This window comes from Protomyctophum bolini (assembly GCF_963924005.1).
Source record: "Protomyctophum bolini genome assembly, chromosome: 21".
NCBI lineage: Eukaryota > Metazoa > Chordata > Actinopteri > Myctophiformes > Myctophidae > Protomyctophum > Protomyctophum bolini.
The window spans coordinates 31,900,940-31,915,311 of NC_137882.1; the positions used below are offsets into that span (position 1 = coordinate 31,900,940).

The 14,372-nt window shown below is 43.1% G+C and overlaps 1 protein-coding gene across 4 annotated transcripts in view; it reads right to left on the reverse strand.

The window, feature by feature from the left end:
• The window catches only part of pld1b (phospholipase D1b), a 55,854-nt gene that overhangs the window by 12,405 nt on the left and 29,077 nt on the right, over positions 1 to 14,372 (reverse strand). For 2 of the 4 annotated variants that reach the window (XM_080794249.1, XM_080794250.1), the window contains exons 11-19: positions 12,792 to 12,875; positions 10,023 to 10,104; positions 8,589 to 8,699; positions 8,253 to 8,438; positions 6,526 to 6,754; positions 4,950 to 5,039; positions 1,852 to 1,980; positions 1,415 to 1,533; positions 687 to 800 (exon numbers count right to left, since the gene is read on the reverse strand). In XM_080794249.1, the coding sequence (XP_080650375.1) occupies positions 687 to 800; positions 1,415 to 1,533; positions 1,852 to 1,980; positions 4,950 to 5,039; positions 6,526 to 6,754; positions 8,253 to 8,438; positions 8,589 to 8,699; positions 10,023 to 10,104; positions 12,792 to 12,875 (1,144 nt within the window). Of the gene's footprint in view, positions 1 to 686; positions 801 to 1,414; positions 1,534 to 1,851; positions 1,981 to 4,949; positions 5,040 to 5,771; positions 5,829 to 6,525; positions 6,755 to 8,252; positions 8,439 to 8,588; positions 8,700 to 10,022; positions 10,105 to 12,791; positions 12,876 to 14,372 lie in introns of all 4 variants that reach the window. The other 2 variants (XM_080794251.1, XM_080794252.1) reach the window with 2 other exon arrangements.

Consider the following 14,372-nt stretch of genomic DNA (forward strand, 5'->3'; position numbering starts at 1 on the left):
TGCTCTGATTACAATCGCGACAGGTATACCGTCAGAACTGTTGTACAGTGCCCCGCTACGCTGTTCATAAACAGTCCGTTCAATTCGGTTTCATGAAAGCAATTGCCACACTAGTTACCATGGAAACTAATGCTGTGGATTTAGCCTGCTCCGGACCAGGCTATAACAGCCAGGTTTAACCTAATCCTGATGTCTTTACTGTTCATTAAGCAGCCAAGCTGATAACAAACCCAATGATTTTTGTTTTTGATGTGTTTATGTTGCCTTATTTTTTATCAGCATTAAAGGACTAATTTAAGCACTATACACAAAATCAAAGAACCAAAATATATAGCCATGAGCTGCACAACCTCATCATGACAGCCATGTAAACAAACACACAATGTAATTTACAGCTACTATAAACAGTACAACGAATAATGTTTTTGAAAACATTTGAGGCGAGAAATGGAATAACAGAATATTGAGTCATCATGTTTGATCAACACTTCCTATCTGCGTTTCCCCCGGCCGACTGTGCTGCACTGGATCCACCTGGCTGGCATAAATTAACTCGTTACCGATAAAGACCCCGCTTCATGTCGGGGTCTAACCAAACCACCATGTCAGGGTTTACTTCGCAATAATGCCGACTACTAGTAGTCGTTTGTTCTATACACAGACATACAGTGCTGGGCTCATCGTACCTGGACTTTGGCTTGCGTACAGTTGGGGACTTGGTATGGCAGCTCTCCAGCCGTGGTGTGGGACTTGGGCAGCAGGTAGGGGTAAGACAGAGAGCGGTACTTGGGTTTCATTATCTGGTGGTTTGAAAAGGCAGAACACAGGGTGTGAAAATAATTACACTGTTCATTTTTTGCGGTGTACTTTGTACAAAACTGATTTCCCATGGTGTATTATCGCGCTACTGGTTGACACAACCGTTTATTAGTTCTGACCGGCTATAACAATGTGAATTACTGACTTAGAAAGGATTGCTCTGTCAGACTGTCATACAATTTCCTAATCTGTGGTCTTGGAATTCTCTGCTGAGAACCAGAATACCTTTGGAAACATATAAAATAAGACTGAGATTAGAATCTACGTTTACAGGAGGATACCTGGATATACCTATACAGTATGTGGATCTGTGACATGTTTATTACGGCATATTGAGTGGGTGAAAATGTTCGTCCAGTTTCTGTGCAATATACAGTATAGCGACAAATAGAAAATGTGGTTTAATGTGTTGTGTTGAATAATGGAATAAACGTCATAGGACAATTATACATAGCCTAATTGGAAAGCCCTTCACAGGGCCAGCACATACAGGAGACTTTCCAAAACATAAATATCAGCATATTGTGGAAGACTTTCACTATTAGATCTATGGCTCATTCATTTTGGATCTTAGTTCACTGTTTGACCCCCTGACCTTTGTGAAGTTCCATCGCTGGATGAAGTGTCTGGCCACATCCCGCGCCGCCTTCCCGTGAACCACTGAGGAGATGTCATGCCAAGGCATTCTGGGAGTTGTATGCCTGTCGATGAAATCTGCAATGACAGGACAACAAAAATAGCCGATTTGCGTAGGACAAAAGTAGCCGATTTGCTCGTCCACATATGGGAATCAGTGGGAATTTAATGTTTGTGTATAAGACAATAACACTACAGCTAAATATAAGAGGGGCTAGCGCCCTTAAAACACAAGAGTTGAATAGAGACAGATATAGAGAGACTCTCTATATCTGTCTCTATTCAACTCTTCATCTTTCTTTCACTTCATTTTCAAGAATGTAGACCGAGAAAGTGACAGACGACAGACAGACAGACGACAGACAGAGGCACATGGAGACTATCCCCATTCCTCACCATCGAAGGGTTTGTCCAGTTGTATCCAGTCTTTGTGGACAAAGTTGCAGTAATCCTTCCCGTGCCAGAACCGCGTGTCCCCAACCAGCTCTCCAACTCCAGTGTGTAGACTACGTACAGAGCCACCCCCTAACACACACACACACACACACACACACACACACACACACACACACACACACACACACACACACACAGTGTTAATTGTGGCAGTTTAAATGTAGTAAAACAACAATAAAGCATCATCTCAAAGAGACAGCATACTGTGTGCAGTTGGAAAATGCATGTCTCATGTGTCATGCACACAACGAGCAGTAGGGGGCAGACCACGGCAAAACAAGAGTGCAAAGGGTTCCAGGCAGTGCATAGTACTCTGTACCTTTATAAAACATCACCACAATGACTTAAGACTTGATGATTGAGAGAGCAGACAGAATTCAGGCAGGTGAATCAACAGGTGCGCTTGTAAGACCAGTTTTCTCCAGACATAGTTCTTCATGACAACACAACACGGCTGCTGGCCTATACTATACGTACATACTGTATCGTAGTAATAGTGGTGTTGTAGAGTACATTTTTATTTATATAGCACAGAGAGCCCATGAAGTGCTTTAACAGTAGTAATTAAAAAAACAGCCTTAAGCGGTCAGACAATTTAAAGCAACAGAAAACAATCTGTACAATTAAAAACAAGACCGCTGACACACTATTGATCCTGGGGGGAATTCCGGCGCCAGAGACAGCACAGCAGTGAAGGTTACAGATTGGGGTGGTCAAACAGCAGTGCTTGATTATTTGTAGTGTGTTATATAATCTTCACACACCCACACACACACACACGGGTGCACGTAAACACACCCATCTGGGGGCTATAGTCTCCAGACCTCCTGTTGGTGTATGTCTAATTGTCTATACTTAGTGTGTGTGTGTGTGTGTGTGTGTGTGTGTGTGTGTGTGTGTGCGTGCGTGCGTGGTGAAGGACCTTGACTACAAGTTACAGTAAATTGATTGTGGAAAAACAGCAGGGCCCTCTGTGTTCTTTGGGAGCAAACAATAAACTGTCCTAAAATAGAGAAGATAAAACCTGAACCAAACCATTTTATTTCCTCCTTCCTCCTTTTCAACCGAGAACCAACCTGATTTTGAAATCAGGTTGCATCACATGCCAAGAGGTTTCACATCATTTCTCACCCTATACCAGGGGAGAGGGGGAGGCGACAGCACGCGTCCTGTGGCGGAATACAACCCCACGGAACACACACAGTACGACCACGCTGTGGTTGTTCACAGGAACTCGCTTGAGCCACCAGAGGCTCAACTGACTGCAATGTCACAAGCGTTACAATGTCAACCGTATAGTGTCTGAACCCCCTGGTGTCCATAATGGGGTTCCAGCGGGTCCCCAGCAGCCCAAATAAGTGTTTTTATACTGTAATAAGAATCTGAAAAGATGTCCTCACCAGAAGGCCTTAACCCATTCTGACCTGAGATCAGATTCATACGAGGTTTCCACTGGACACACACACTGGTCTGATGAACCCATTCTGACCCGAGATCAGATTCTAAAAATGTCAGTCGTTCTTCGATTTTTCCAAAAATAGCAGACCTACAAGCTCGTAGCGCGCCACTCGGTGGCGCGCTATGAGCTTGTAGATCTGGTATTTTTCAATAGGTAAAGCATAACATGATGCTAACACCAAAATGGGTGCCCGGTCAGAATGGGTTAAGGAGGGCGCTGCCCATTAGTCCAACAGAGCCATTTTGTCCAATAGTCCGTTAGTGTGACAAATGTTGGGTTAATGTGAGGTTGGATGGATGGGTTAGTTACAGGTTAATGTGAGGTTGGATGGATGGGTTAGTTATAACGGGGGGCTGTCGGATCAATGGTTCTTTGGAACAAGGAGCTGAAGGACTAGTAGTGGCATGGACAGCACCGTAGGCCAAGAGTGTCTGGCTCACTTGGACTACTACAGGTCAGATTGGACAAAGTGATCACCACTAACCTAGAGATGGACTATACATCCTTTAGTATAACATCAACATATTTCTGACCTAATGAAAGTCAATTTGAGGGGTCTGTGTCATGACAAAGTTTGAAAAACCCCCCAGGTATAATTCCTGTAATCTGGGCAATTACAGTAATTTGCTATGACCAAACTGTGAGTTTTAAAACATGCAGGAGTAATGCAGGTCACACCTGTGCAATTCAACAGAACTGTACGCAGCGTGAGTGACGACTGAGAATGCATGAATCAGTCCAAAAATAACATAATCCACCAGCAGATTATGCATGAAAGACACTCGTATGTTTGCACTTTGCAGGCAGACAGACCAGCTGACACAACTAGGGCTGCAACCATCGATTACTTTATTAGCAATTATTCTATCATTTACTTTTTTTCCATTAATCAAATACTCAAGGTACACATTTTGTCGTTATGTTTTATTACTAGATTTCTTCATTACTAGATAGCTTTTTATTATTACAATTTCAAGATTTACTATACAGTAGCGTAGGGAGCACTATAGGTCACGCAAAGCTTGGCTAATAAAATCTTTTATAACATTTTGTTTCACCACGTATAACGTCACATCCAGATGTCACGTTTGTGACCCAATTCGGCCAATCACAAATCACCCGGGATGTTATGTTTGCCCAGAAATGTGACGTCCGTTTGTGACGCGCCCCCACATCACAATTTTAAAAATAGCATAATTGTCATGTTGATTGTGCATCAATGATTCAACCTGATTAGTCAGATGAATCACCTATAAGCCCTATTTTATACTTTAGCATACAACAAAACAGCCGATCAAATGGTGAGCTTGTTGATCAGCTATATGTCTGGCCATTTTTTGATTAGTTCGATTAACCGTTGCACCCCTAGACACAACTTGACCTTTCACCCTCTGGGTCCACAGAGGTCATATAAAAGGTCACACAGGGTGTCACGTTACAACGAGCCAAAAGGGTCATATCACTCAGCTGAGGTCAACAAAAATAAAAAAAAACACTGCAAAGCATGCTGGGAGATGGAGTCTGACAACAGAGCAATGTCGAGGCCATCCATCGCCCCATATCAGCAGCCTGGACTCACCAGTCCGAGACTGGAGATGGGCTGTTTTCAGCACTTCCAGCCTAATGGGTATGAGATCGTGTTGGCTGGTGACGCTGTTGTTGGACCAATCTAAACGGAGTATACGTTCATACTGTACATTTAAACTAGTATACACTCATAGTACTGTATGTACATTTAAACAAGTATACCTTAATAACCACACGTCACATCCAGCCAGCCTTTATCCATTGTGTAAGTGTGTTATCTCAACTAAAAGTAACAACAAAAAAATGAAAACTAGAATTGGAAAAAAACATTTGAGTTGAATGAAATAAAAATGATAACCAACTAAAACGGTTTTGTGCTTATACAAAACCAACCATGACTAAAATCATAGAGGCCTTACTTTCATCTTCGTCTTTGTTTCATACGCGCACTTTAGATTAGTTCTGTTGGATATGAAATCTTGTATTCCAATATTCTATCTGTGTGAGTTTTAAGCTCTGTTTCTGTCAAAAATGGGCAAACACCTTAAACATTTTGAATGTCTGCCCGTGCCCTGACTACCACAGGATAGAAAACTAACATTTTGCATGTCTGCCCTGACTACCACTTACCGGTAATACAAAACACTAAAAACCAATGAGAAAATAAACTAAAACTATCCCAAAACATCTGAACTAAATAAAACTAGCAAAACCATTAAAAAAAACTAATCAAAAGTAAAAAATTAACAAAAAGTTAAAAACGCAAAAAAATAAATAAATGTCATAACAACCTTGGGTCTCAGATTAGAGAATGTGCCTATATGGTGTTGATTTGTATGGATATTGTGTGCGTTGTGCAAATGATTTGACTTACCAGCAAAACATATACTGTACTTGGCAGGCGGGAGGGCCAGCCTTTCTCTGGCGAAATCTGTCTGCCAGAGATTAATGTGATGTTTACCAAGCTAACGATGACCAGGGTCGAGCAAACAAGAGACGTTTACAAAAGGTGCACAGTTTGCCAACACGTGAGTTTCTCTATCGAGCGACACATGTAGATGAATCCATGGAGCAGTGCCCTGTAGGTCATGGTGTAACTAGCTACGTAATCAGTGCTGAGGTGTAAAGCTGCACTTAATGGTACACCTCAGTAATGGCCCAGGGCACCCCTGCCTCCGTGGATTTGTCTATATACTTTAGTAGTGTATACACTATCCATACAGTATTATATGATCTCAATTGGAGAAAACACTGAGCGATAAGCAAACATATAGGTTAGCAATGGTCCAGTACCCATTAGGTGTGTGTGTGTGTGTGTGTGTGTGTGTGTGTGTACTTGTATTACTATACTTGTGAGGGCCACAAGATAAATGGTCGTTGTTAAAACAGATTTGGGGTTATGCTGATGTATACTCACATCAGTCAGTCAGTCAGTCAGTTAGTTAAAAACGGCAAAGAATTGTAGAAATGGCATTCATAAAATTGCTATTGTAAAGCGTCGACGTCCTCACAAGTATAGTAATGAAAACGTAAAAAGTGTGCTTGTGTATGCGTGTGTGTGTGTGTGTGGGGGGGGAAGGGGGGGGGCATGTGTGGGCAGGCCTACAAACAGTACATTTTGCACTCACTCTCTGCGGCGTTGTCCACGTTATCAGCGTGAGCCAGGCCGTGTTTCTGCAGGTGTCTCTTGATGCTGAACTTCCTCCTCGTCCTCCCCTGACCTTTCAACCTGGGCTGGTCCGCCGAGTCCGTCACCACCGTGGAGACGACGGGCGGCTTTCCGTTGCTCTGGGCTGCAGGCGCCGAGCCGTTGGAGGGAGCGGCGGGGGCGGCCATGTTGGATGACGTCGCTTCAGCCTGGTTCAGACACCACTTCATTATTACCTCTCTGTGACTTCACCATGATGAAGCAGGGACCCGCCCCACTACATATTGTATAAACTTATGCTGTAGATTAAACCTTTTCATATATTTAAAGGTAGAGTAAGTGATTTCACTTAATTCAAATATCACTTATTTTTTTGTTTTGTTGTGATAATCCTCTCTACTATAGAGTGTGCTGACCATATAAGGAGTTCCTCCCTGTCCCCAGTTAACCCCTGGGGGTCAAAAAACCTTAGGTTTCGTTTTTGACTCTCTATCCTGATTGGACGAAGGCTTAGGTCCCACAGCCAAAAACGAAACCTACGGTTTTTTGAGTGAAATCACTTACTCTACCTTTAATGTGGTTTTAAGCTGTTTCTCTACATCTACGTATAACTGTACTGCTTCTTTCTCTGCCTCTGCCCCTCTCTCTCTCGCTGCGTTCACAATGGCAGCCACAATAAGCTCACGGAGAAGATTGTGTGCACATCACAATGCCTATATTTAGGCCAGGTGCTGGATGGATGTCAGGCATCAAGGCAAAACATCAAGGAAGAGAAAGAACATCCGCACACTAGTTTCTAGAGCGCCGAGACTTTCTTTATTTAGAGGCAACAAATTGCAACGTTTCCACCTACTAGATCAGTGTGGATGTTCTTTCTTTCTCTTCCTTGATGTTTAGCTACAATAAGCTACCATCTATTTTCAACAGGAAGATTAAGCTACAGGCTACCATTCTACCTCCTCAGAACAGGACTATTAAGCTACAGGCTACCATTTTACTTCCTCAAACCCCTATTTTGAGGAGAACTTTAGCCAAAAATAGACGATGTATACAAGGCCAGCTCACTGTGAGCTTTAAGATCAGATATTTTCTGCCACAAGAGGTTTGGTGTAGTACAAAGTATCGAGGGTTTAAGTGGTTAGATATCTGAAAGTAGTAAATACACATTAACCTATTAGGCCTATTCTGGGGGCTAATATTCGGTGAAGACGGACGATCTACAAGCTCACCCCGCGTCGCAAACTTGTAGATCGGCTACATTTCGCACATTGGGAATCGGGTCAAGTTGTAGTAGATTCTTCCAGGGTTTGTAGATGGAGAAACAAGTAGATAAGCTAAGGGAGATAAGACGGTGTGGATGTCCTCTTCCTCAGTACACACATTGGACCGCGACTGGGTGAATCACTCTACCAGTGTCAATCGGTTCAACTTGGTGTGTGTGCGCGCGTGTGTGTGTGTGTGTGTGTGTATGTGCATGTGTGCAAACTTGTGGGAACCAAATGTCCCCACAAGTATAATAGAATTTGAGAAATAAGACATTTCTTGGGGGTTTCTGGGCATCGCAGCACAACTGTGCTGTGAGGCAATTTTGAATACAGTCCTAAAATGTGTACTGTAGGTCCTCACAAGTATAACAATACAAGTGTGTGTGTGTGTGTGTGTGTGTGTGTGTGTGTGTGTGGCTGTGCGTGCGTGCGTGCAAGAGACCTGCTCTAGGGCCACTGAACGCGTCACGCTCCCGACGTCAATCAGCCGGTGCTCCCTGTCGTCCCAGCGACCGTAGGCCAGGTCGATCCCGCCCACGAAGCCCACCGATTGGTCGATGACAATGACCTTCTCGTGATGCGCCCACAGGTAGACGGACGAGGACACGTGGTCAGGGTGGCGCATGACCTGAGATTTAAGTTGCATTAAAATGCCATATTATAATACACATCGTTCTAATACACACATACAATAGGCTTTTAACATTCACACACAGTTATAGGACTTTAAACACATGCTACAGTACGTACACACACACACACACACACACACACACACCTTGATGTTAGGGTGTAGCTGGTGCAGTGTTCTCTTGCTGTATTCAGAGTTGATTCCCAGCGCCATCTCCACCTCCTTGTAGAGCATCACGAAGATGCGCACGCCTTGTTGCTGTTGTAAAAACAACACGATGATCATGTTGTTATTATAATAATAATTTGTACTCCTCGGTGTAGCATTTACCGTTTGCTCTGTTGGGCTGCTCCTTTTTGTCCAGGCGAAATATGTTAAAGGCCAATGGTATACAATAGGGCATTAAGCAAATAAATCGACCTTGTTGGTACTAGTCGACTAGTTGACTAAAAATAAATACCCGATTGTGTAGGCCTCAAGATCAGGTAGATTATAGTCATAGTCACCAATGTACATAGTTTTTAAATGTACAAATATATATATATTTTTACACATAATAGATAGTTAAACAACTAGTCGTCGACTAGTAAACTAGGCAACTAGTCAACTAGTAAAAATGACTAGAGGTGAATTCCCTAGTATACAAACACCTTAACCCATTCTGAACGGGAACCCATTTTGGTGTTAGCATCACGTTATGCTTTAGCTATTGAAAAATAGCAGATCTACAAGCTCATAGCGCGCCACCGAGTGGCGCGCTACGAGCTTGTAGGTCTGCTATTTTTTGAAAAATCGAAGAACGACTGACATTTTTAGAATCTGATCTCGGGTCAGAATGGGTTAATCAGACCAGTGTGTGCCCAGTGGAAAACCTCGTATGAATCTGATCTCAGGTCAGAATGGGTTAAACTTTAACCCATTCTGACCTGAGATATAACTTTAACCGTTAAAGTGTATGAATGCAGTCATTATGAATGCCTGCACCCGTCTGCGCCGAGTGTGATCTCAGTCTAAGCCTAAGATTTAGAGTAGACTCTCGTAGATGCATTTGATGGATTTGACATGTTCCCCTCCCTCCCCCCCTGTGGACCTGGGAGAGACACACCGCTGAGCCCCCTGCAACTCCGAACACGTACGTACAAAAAATGCAAACTATATACCGTATATAAGGTGCTTATCCTGATGCCCCAAATGAGAGGCTGCCGGTGTGCTTATGTGCAACGTATTAAGTCTGTATAGGTTTCAATAACAAAGTGATTTAATCCCATAAGTGGACCGAATTTATTTACTCGTTTACTTTCCGGTTTACATTGAGCGCTTTCACCGGATGCGTCCCCCTCACCACCACCCCCCCCGCCCCATTGGGAACTCCCAACAGAATCGGCCTACACCACTACGGCCGCAAGAATGCCGAAATTGAGAAGCGAAGGCTGCTGAAGGAGCGCTAAAACGAGCGCGACGAGCCGGTGAAGCGTCAAGTTTCCGCGCCGAACCCCCCAAAGGATTTTACTAATTGAACAGACCAATGACAGAGGGTTTTACTAATTGAACAGACCAATGACAGAGGGTTTCACTGCTCACCGCTTTACGCTTCAGAAGACAGTCCAGACGCCAGCGGTTGCCCTCGACAACGGGCCTTTTGAGGAAGATCTCTGGGCTTAGCCTGTGAGGTCACACACACACACACACACACACACACACACACACACACACACACACAATATATACAGTTATAATGTACAGCATAAAATGAGTTGAGATCCCTCTCACACATACACTTGCACACAAACACAGTCAAGTGCACGCGCACACACACAACCAGACAGAGCCAGACATACACACTGCACACTTGCATTGATTATCAAAGCGCATACACGGGCAGATGCATGTGGTTGTAGTGGTGTGTGTGTGTGTGTGTGTGTGTGCGCACACGCGCGCATGTGTGTAACAGTAGTTTCAGTGTCAGTTTGTAACTGATCTACTGGACCAGAAAAACGCCCTAGGAAATGTCTGCCTAATTTACTACACACCACACCACACCACACACACACACACACACACACACACACACACACACACACACACACACACACACACACACACACACACACACACACACACACACACACACACACACACACACACACACACACACACACACACACACACACCAGCTCAGTGGCCTTAAAGTGTCTGCCCTGAGTTGGGTGGTCGGGATTCGATTCTTACCCCGTCACTCAGTCGCACACGACATATTATTGCTTATAGCAGCTTTAATACATTACATTGGTTCAATACACTTAACCACTTTCACCTTTACATTCCAAAACCACAGACACACTTAACCACTTTCACCTTTACGTTCCAAAACCACAGACACACTTAACCACTTTCACCTTTACATTCCAAAACCAACAGACACACTTAACCACTTTCACCTTTACATTCCAAAACCACAGACACACTTAACCACTTTCACCTTTACGTTCCAAAACCACAGACACACTTAAACACTTTCACCTTTACATTCCAAAACCAACAGACACACTTAACCACTTTCACCTTTACATTCCAAAACCAACAGACACACTTAACCACTTTCACATTCCAAAACCACATGCGGACACACTTAACCACTTTCACCTTTACGTTCCAAAACCAACAGACACACTTAACCACTTTCACCTTTACGTTCCAAAACCAACAGACACTTAACCACTTTCACCTTTACATTCCAAAACCACAGACACACTTAACCACTTTCACCTTTACATTCCAAAACCACAGACACACTTAACCACTTTCACCTTTACGTTCCAAAACCAACAGACACACTTAACCACTTTCACCTTTACGTTCCAAAACCAACAGACACACTTAACCACTTTCACCTTTACATTCCAAAACCAACAGACACACTTAACCACTTTCACCTTTACATTCCAAAACCACATGCAGACACACTTAACCACTTTCACCTTTACATTCCAAAACCAACAGACACACTTAACCACTTTCACCTTTACATTCCAAAACCAACAGACACACTTAACCACTTTCACCTTTACGTTCCAAAACCAACAGACACACTTAACCACTTTCACCTTTACATTGCAAAACCACAGACACACTTAACCACTTTCACCTTTACATTCCAAAACCAACAGACACACTTAACCACTTTCACCTTTACATTCCAAAACCAACAGACACACTTAACCACTTTCACCTTTACATTCCAAAACCAACAGACACACTTAACCACTTTCACCTTTACGTTACAAAACCAACAGACACACTTAACCACTTTCACCTTTACATTCCAAAACCACATGCAGACACACTTAACCACTTTCACCTTTACGTTCCAAAACCAACAGACACACTTAACCACTTTCACCTTTACATTCCAAAACCAACAGACACACTTAACCACTTTCACCTTTACATTCCAAAACCAACAGACACACTTAACCACTTTCACCTTTACGTTCCAAAACCAACAGACACACTTAACCACTTTCACCTTTACGTTCCAAAACCAACAGACACACTTAACCACTTTCACCTTTACGTTCCAAAACCAACAGACACACTTAACCACTTTCACATTCCAAAACCAACAGACACACTTAACCACTTTCACCTTTACATTCCAAAACCAACAGACACACTTAACCACTTTCACCTTTACATTCCAAAACCAACAGACACACTTAACCACTTTCACCTTTACATTCCAAAACCACCAGACACACTTAACCACTTTCACCTTTACGTTCCAAAACCAACAGACACACTTAACCACTTTCACCTTTACATTCCAAAACCACCAGACACACTTAACCACTTTCACCTTTACATTCCAAAACCAACAGACACACTTAACCACTTTCACCTTTACATTCCAAAACCAACAGACACACTTAACCAATTTCACCTTTACGTTCCAAAACCAACAGACACACTTAACCACTTTCACCTTTACATTCCAAAACCAACAGACACACTTAACCACTTTCACCTTTACGTTCCAAAACCAACAGACACACTTAACCACTTTCACCTTTACATTCCAAAACCAACAGACACACTTAACCACTTTCACCTTTACATTCCAAAACCAACAGACACACTTAACCACTTTCACCTTTACATTCCAAAACCAACAGACACACTTAACCACTTTCACCTTTACATTCCAAAACCAACAGACACACTTAACCACTTTCACCTTTACATTCCAAAACCACCGATCAGTGCTCAGTGCTGTTGCATGAAGAAATACCGCATTATTATTATTATTTACGATAAAAGTTGAAATATGAAAATAACACGTTTCACACTCACCACCAGTCTGTGATGAAGATCTCTTCTTTGGCGTGTTCAAGTGCATCGGCTACATCCTCCATGTATGATTTACCATTCACATACCTGCACACACACACACACACACACACACACACACGCGCACACAGTCAAAAACTATTGTTCCTTTATGCCATTGCACACATCAACATTTTAGGATGCCAATTTAATGAATATTTATTTCAAAATGTGTAGTTCTTTCTAACCGTTGTGAACCTTCATTGCGTGTTTCTTGCGCAGACAATGACACAGACACAGACACAGACACACACACACACACACACACACACACACACACACACACACAGTGTCTCAGAGTGTACAGTATAGTGTTGCCCCAGTAGGATGACAGGTGATGCACAGGCCAGTGTTACTTTCCCTCTTGTGTCAGGTTGCTCCAGCGAGACACACACACCCTACGGAGCGTGACCTTACCTGTCCCTAGAGAGCATGACCCTTACCTGGCCCCACCAAACATGACCCTACCTGGCCTTAATCAGACCAGTGCAGTGTGTGTCCAGTGGAAACCTCGTATATGAATCTGATCTCAGGTCAGAATGGGTTAAAGAGCATGACCTTACCTGGCCCTAGAGAGCGTGACCCTTACCTGGCCCCACCAAACATGACCCTACCTGGCCCTATGTGTGTGTGCGCGTGCGCGTGCGTGTGTGTGTGTGTGAGTGAGAGAGAGAGAGAAAGAGAGAGAGAGTGCGTGAGTCACCTTTCAAAACAAAAAGGATACAGGAAGTCCCATGTGTGTTGAACCTCTCATAATTATTCCCCTCAAAAAACCTCTCATTACAATTAGGTACTGCGGTTTCCCATCCAAATATTGATGCCAACGAAATTATAATGTACTGTATTAACTGAATGAGTCCAAGTAAATATAAATATTTGATGTAAATCCAGAGAAAGCCCATGATGCAGGACCCAGTTCCAGCTGGAAACTGAAAATGGACCCAAGAAAAAACTCAGAAACAAAAGACACATATTTCTGTCCTCTTCTCTTATCGTTCCAGCTAGTTCCAGATAGTTCCAGATAGTTCCCCCGGGAACGAAGAGGATTAAGTTAAGTAAAGCATGAGTTTACTAATCTTTTGAGGTTGGACTTGATCTCTTTAGTAATGTAGATTAAGTGAATTCATACATTCAAATTTAAATCCAACTCTGGCTGTACAGACACCAGACACTCTTCCATGGTGTGCTGCGGGAAAGGACGAGCACCTACAGCAGTAGGCTCACACTCCCCTTGATGCGCACGGAACGCTACAGACAGTCCTTTATGCCAACTGCCATCAGACTACACAACACACACAACACACAGAAGCATTAAGAACAGCCCCCCCACCCATATGGTCCTGGTCTTGTGTGTTTATGTCCTCTGTGTCTGTTTCTTGTGTTTTTCTGTCTGTCCAGTAGTTTTGTAGGTTTTAGTTTTTAACTCTATGCACTTTGCTGTTGTAACACTGCAATTTCCCCTCAGGGATTAATAAAGTATATCTCATCTCATCATCTCATCTCTTTCCACCTGGGCGAGGAGGACCGAGCCCAGAGCATTTTATA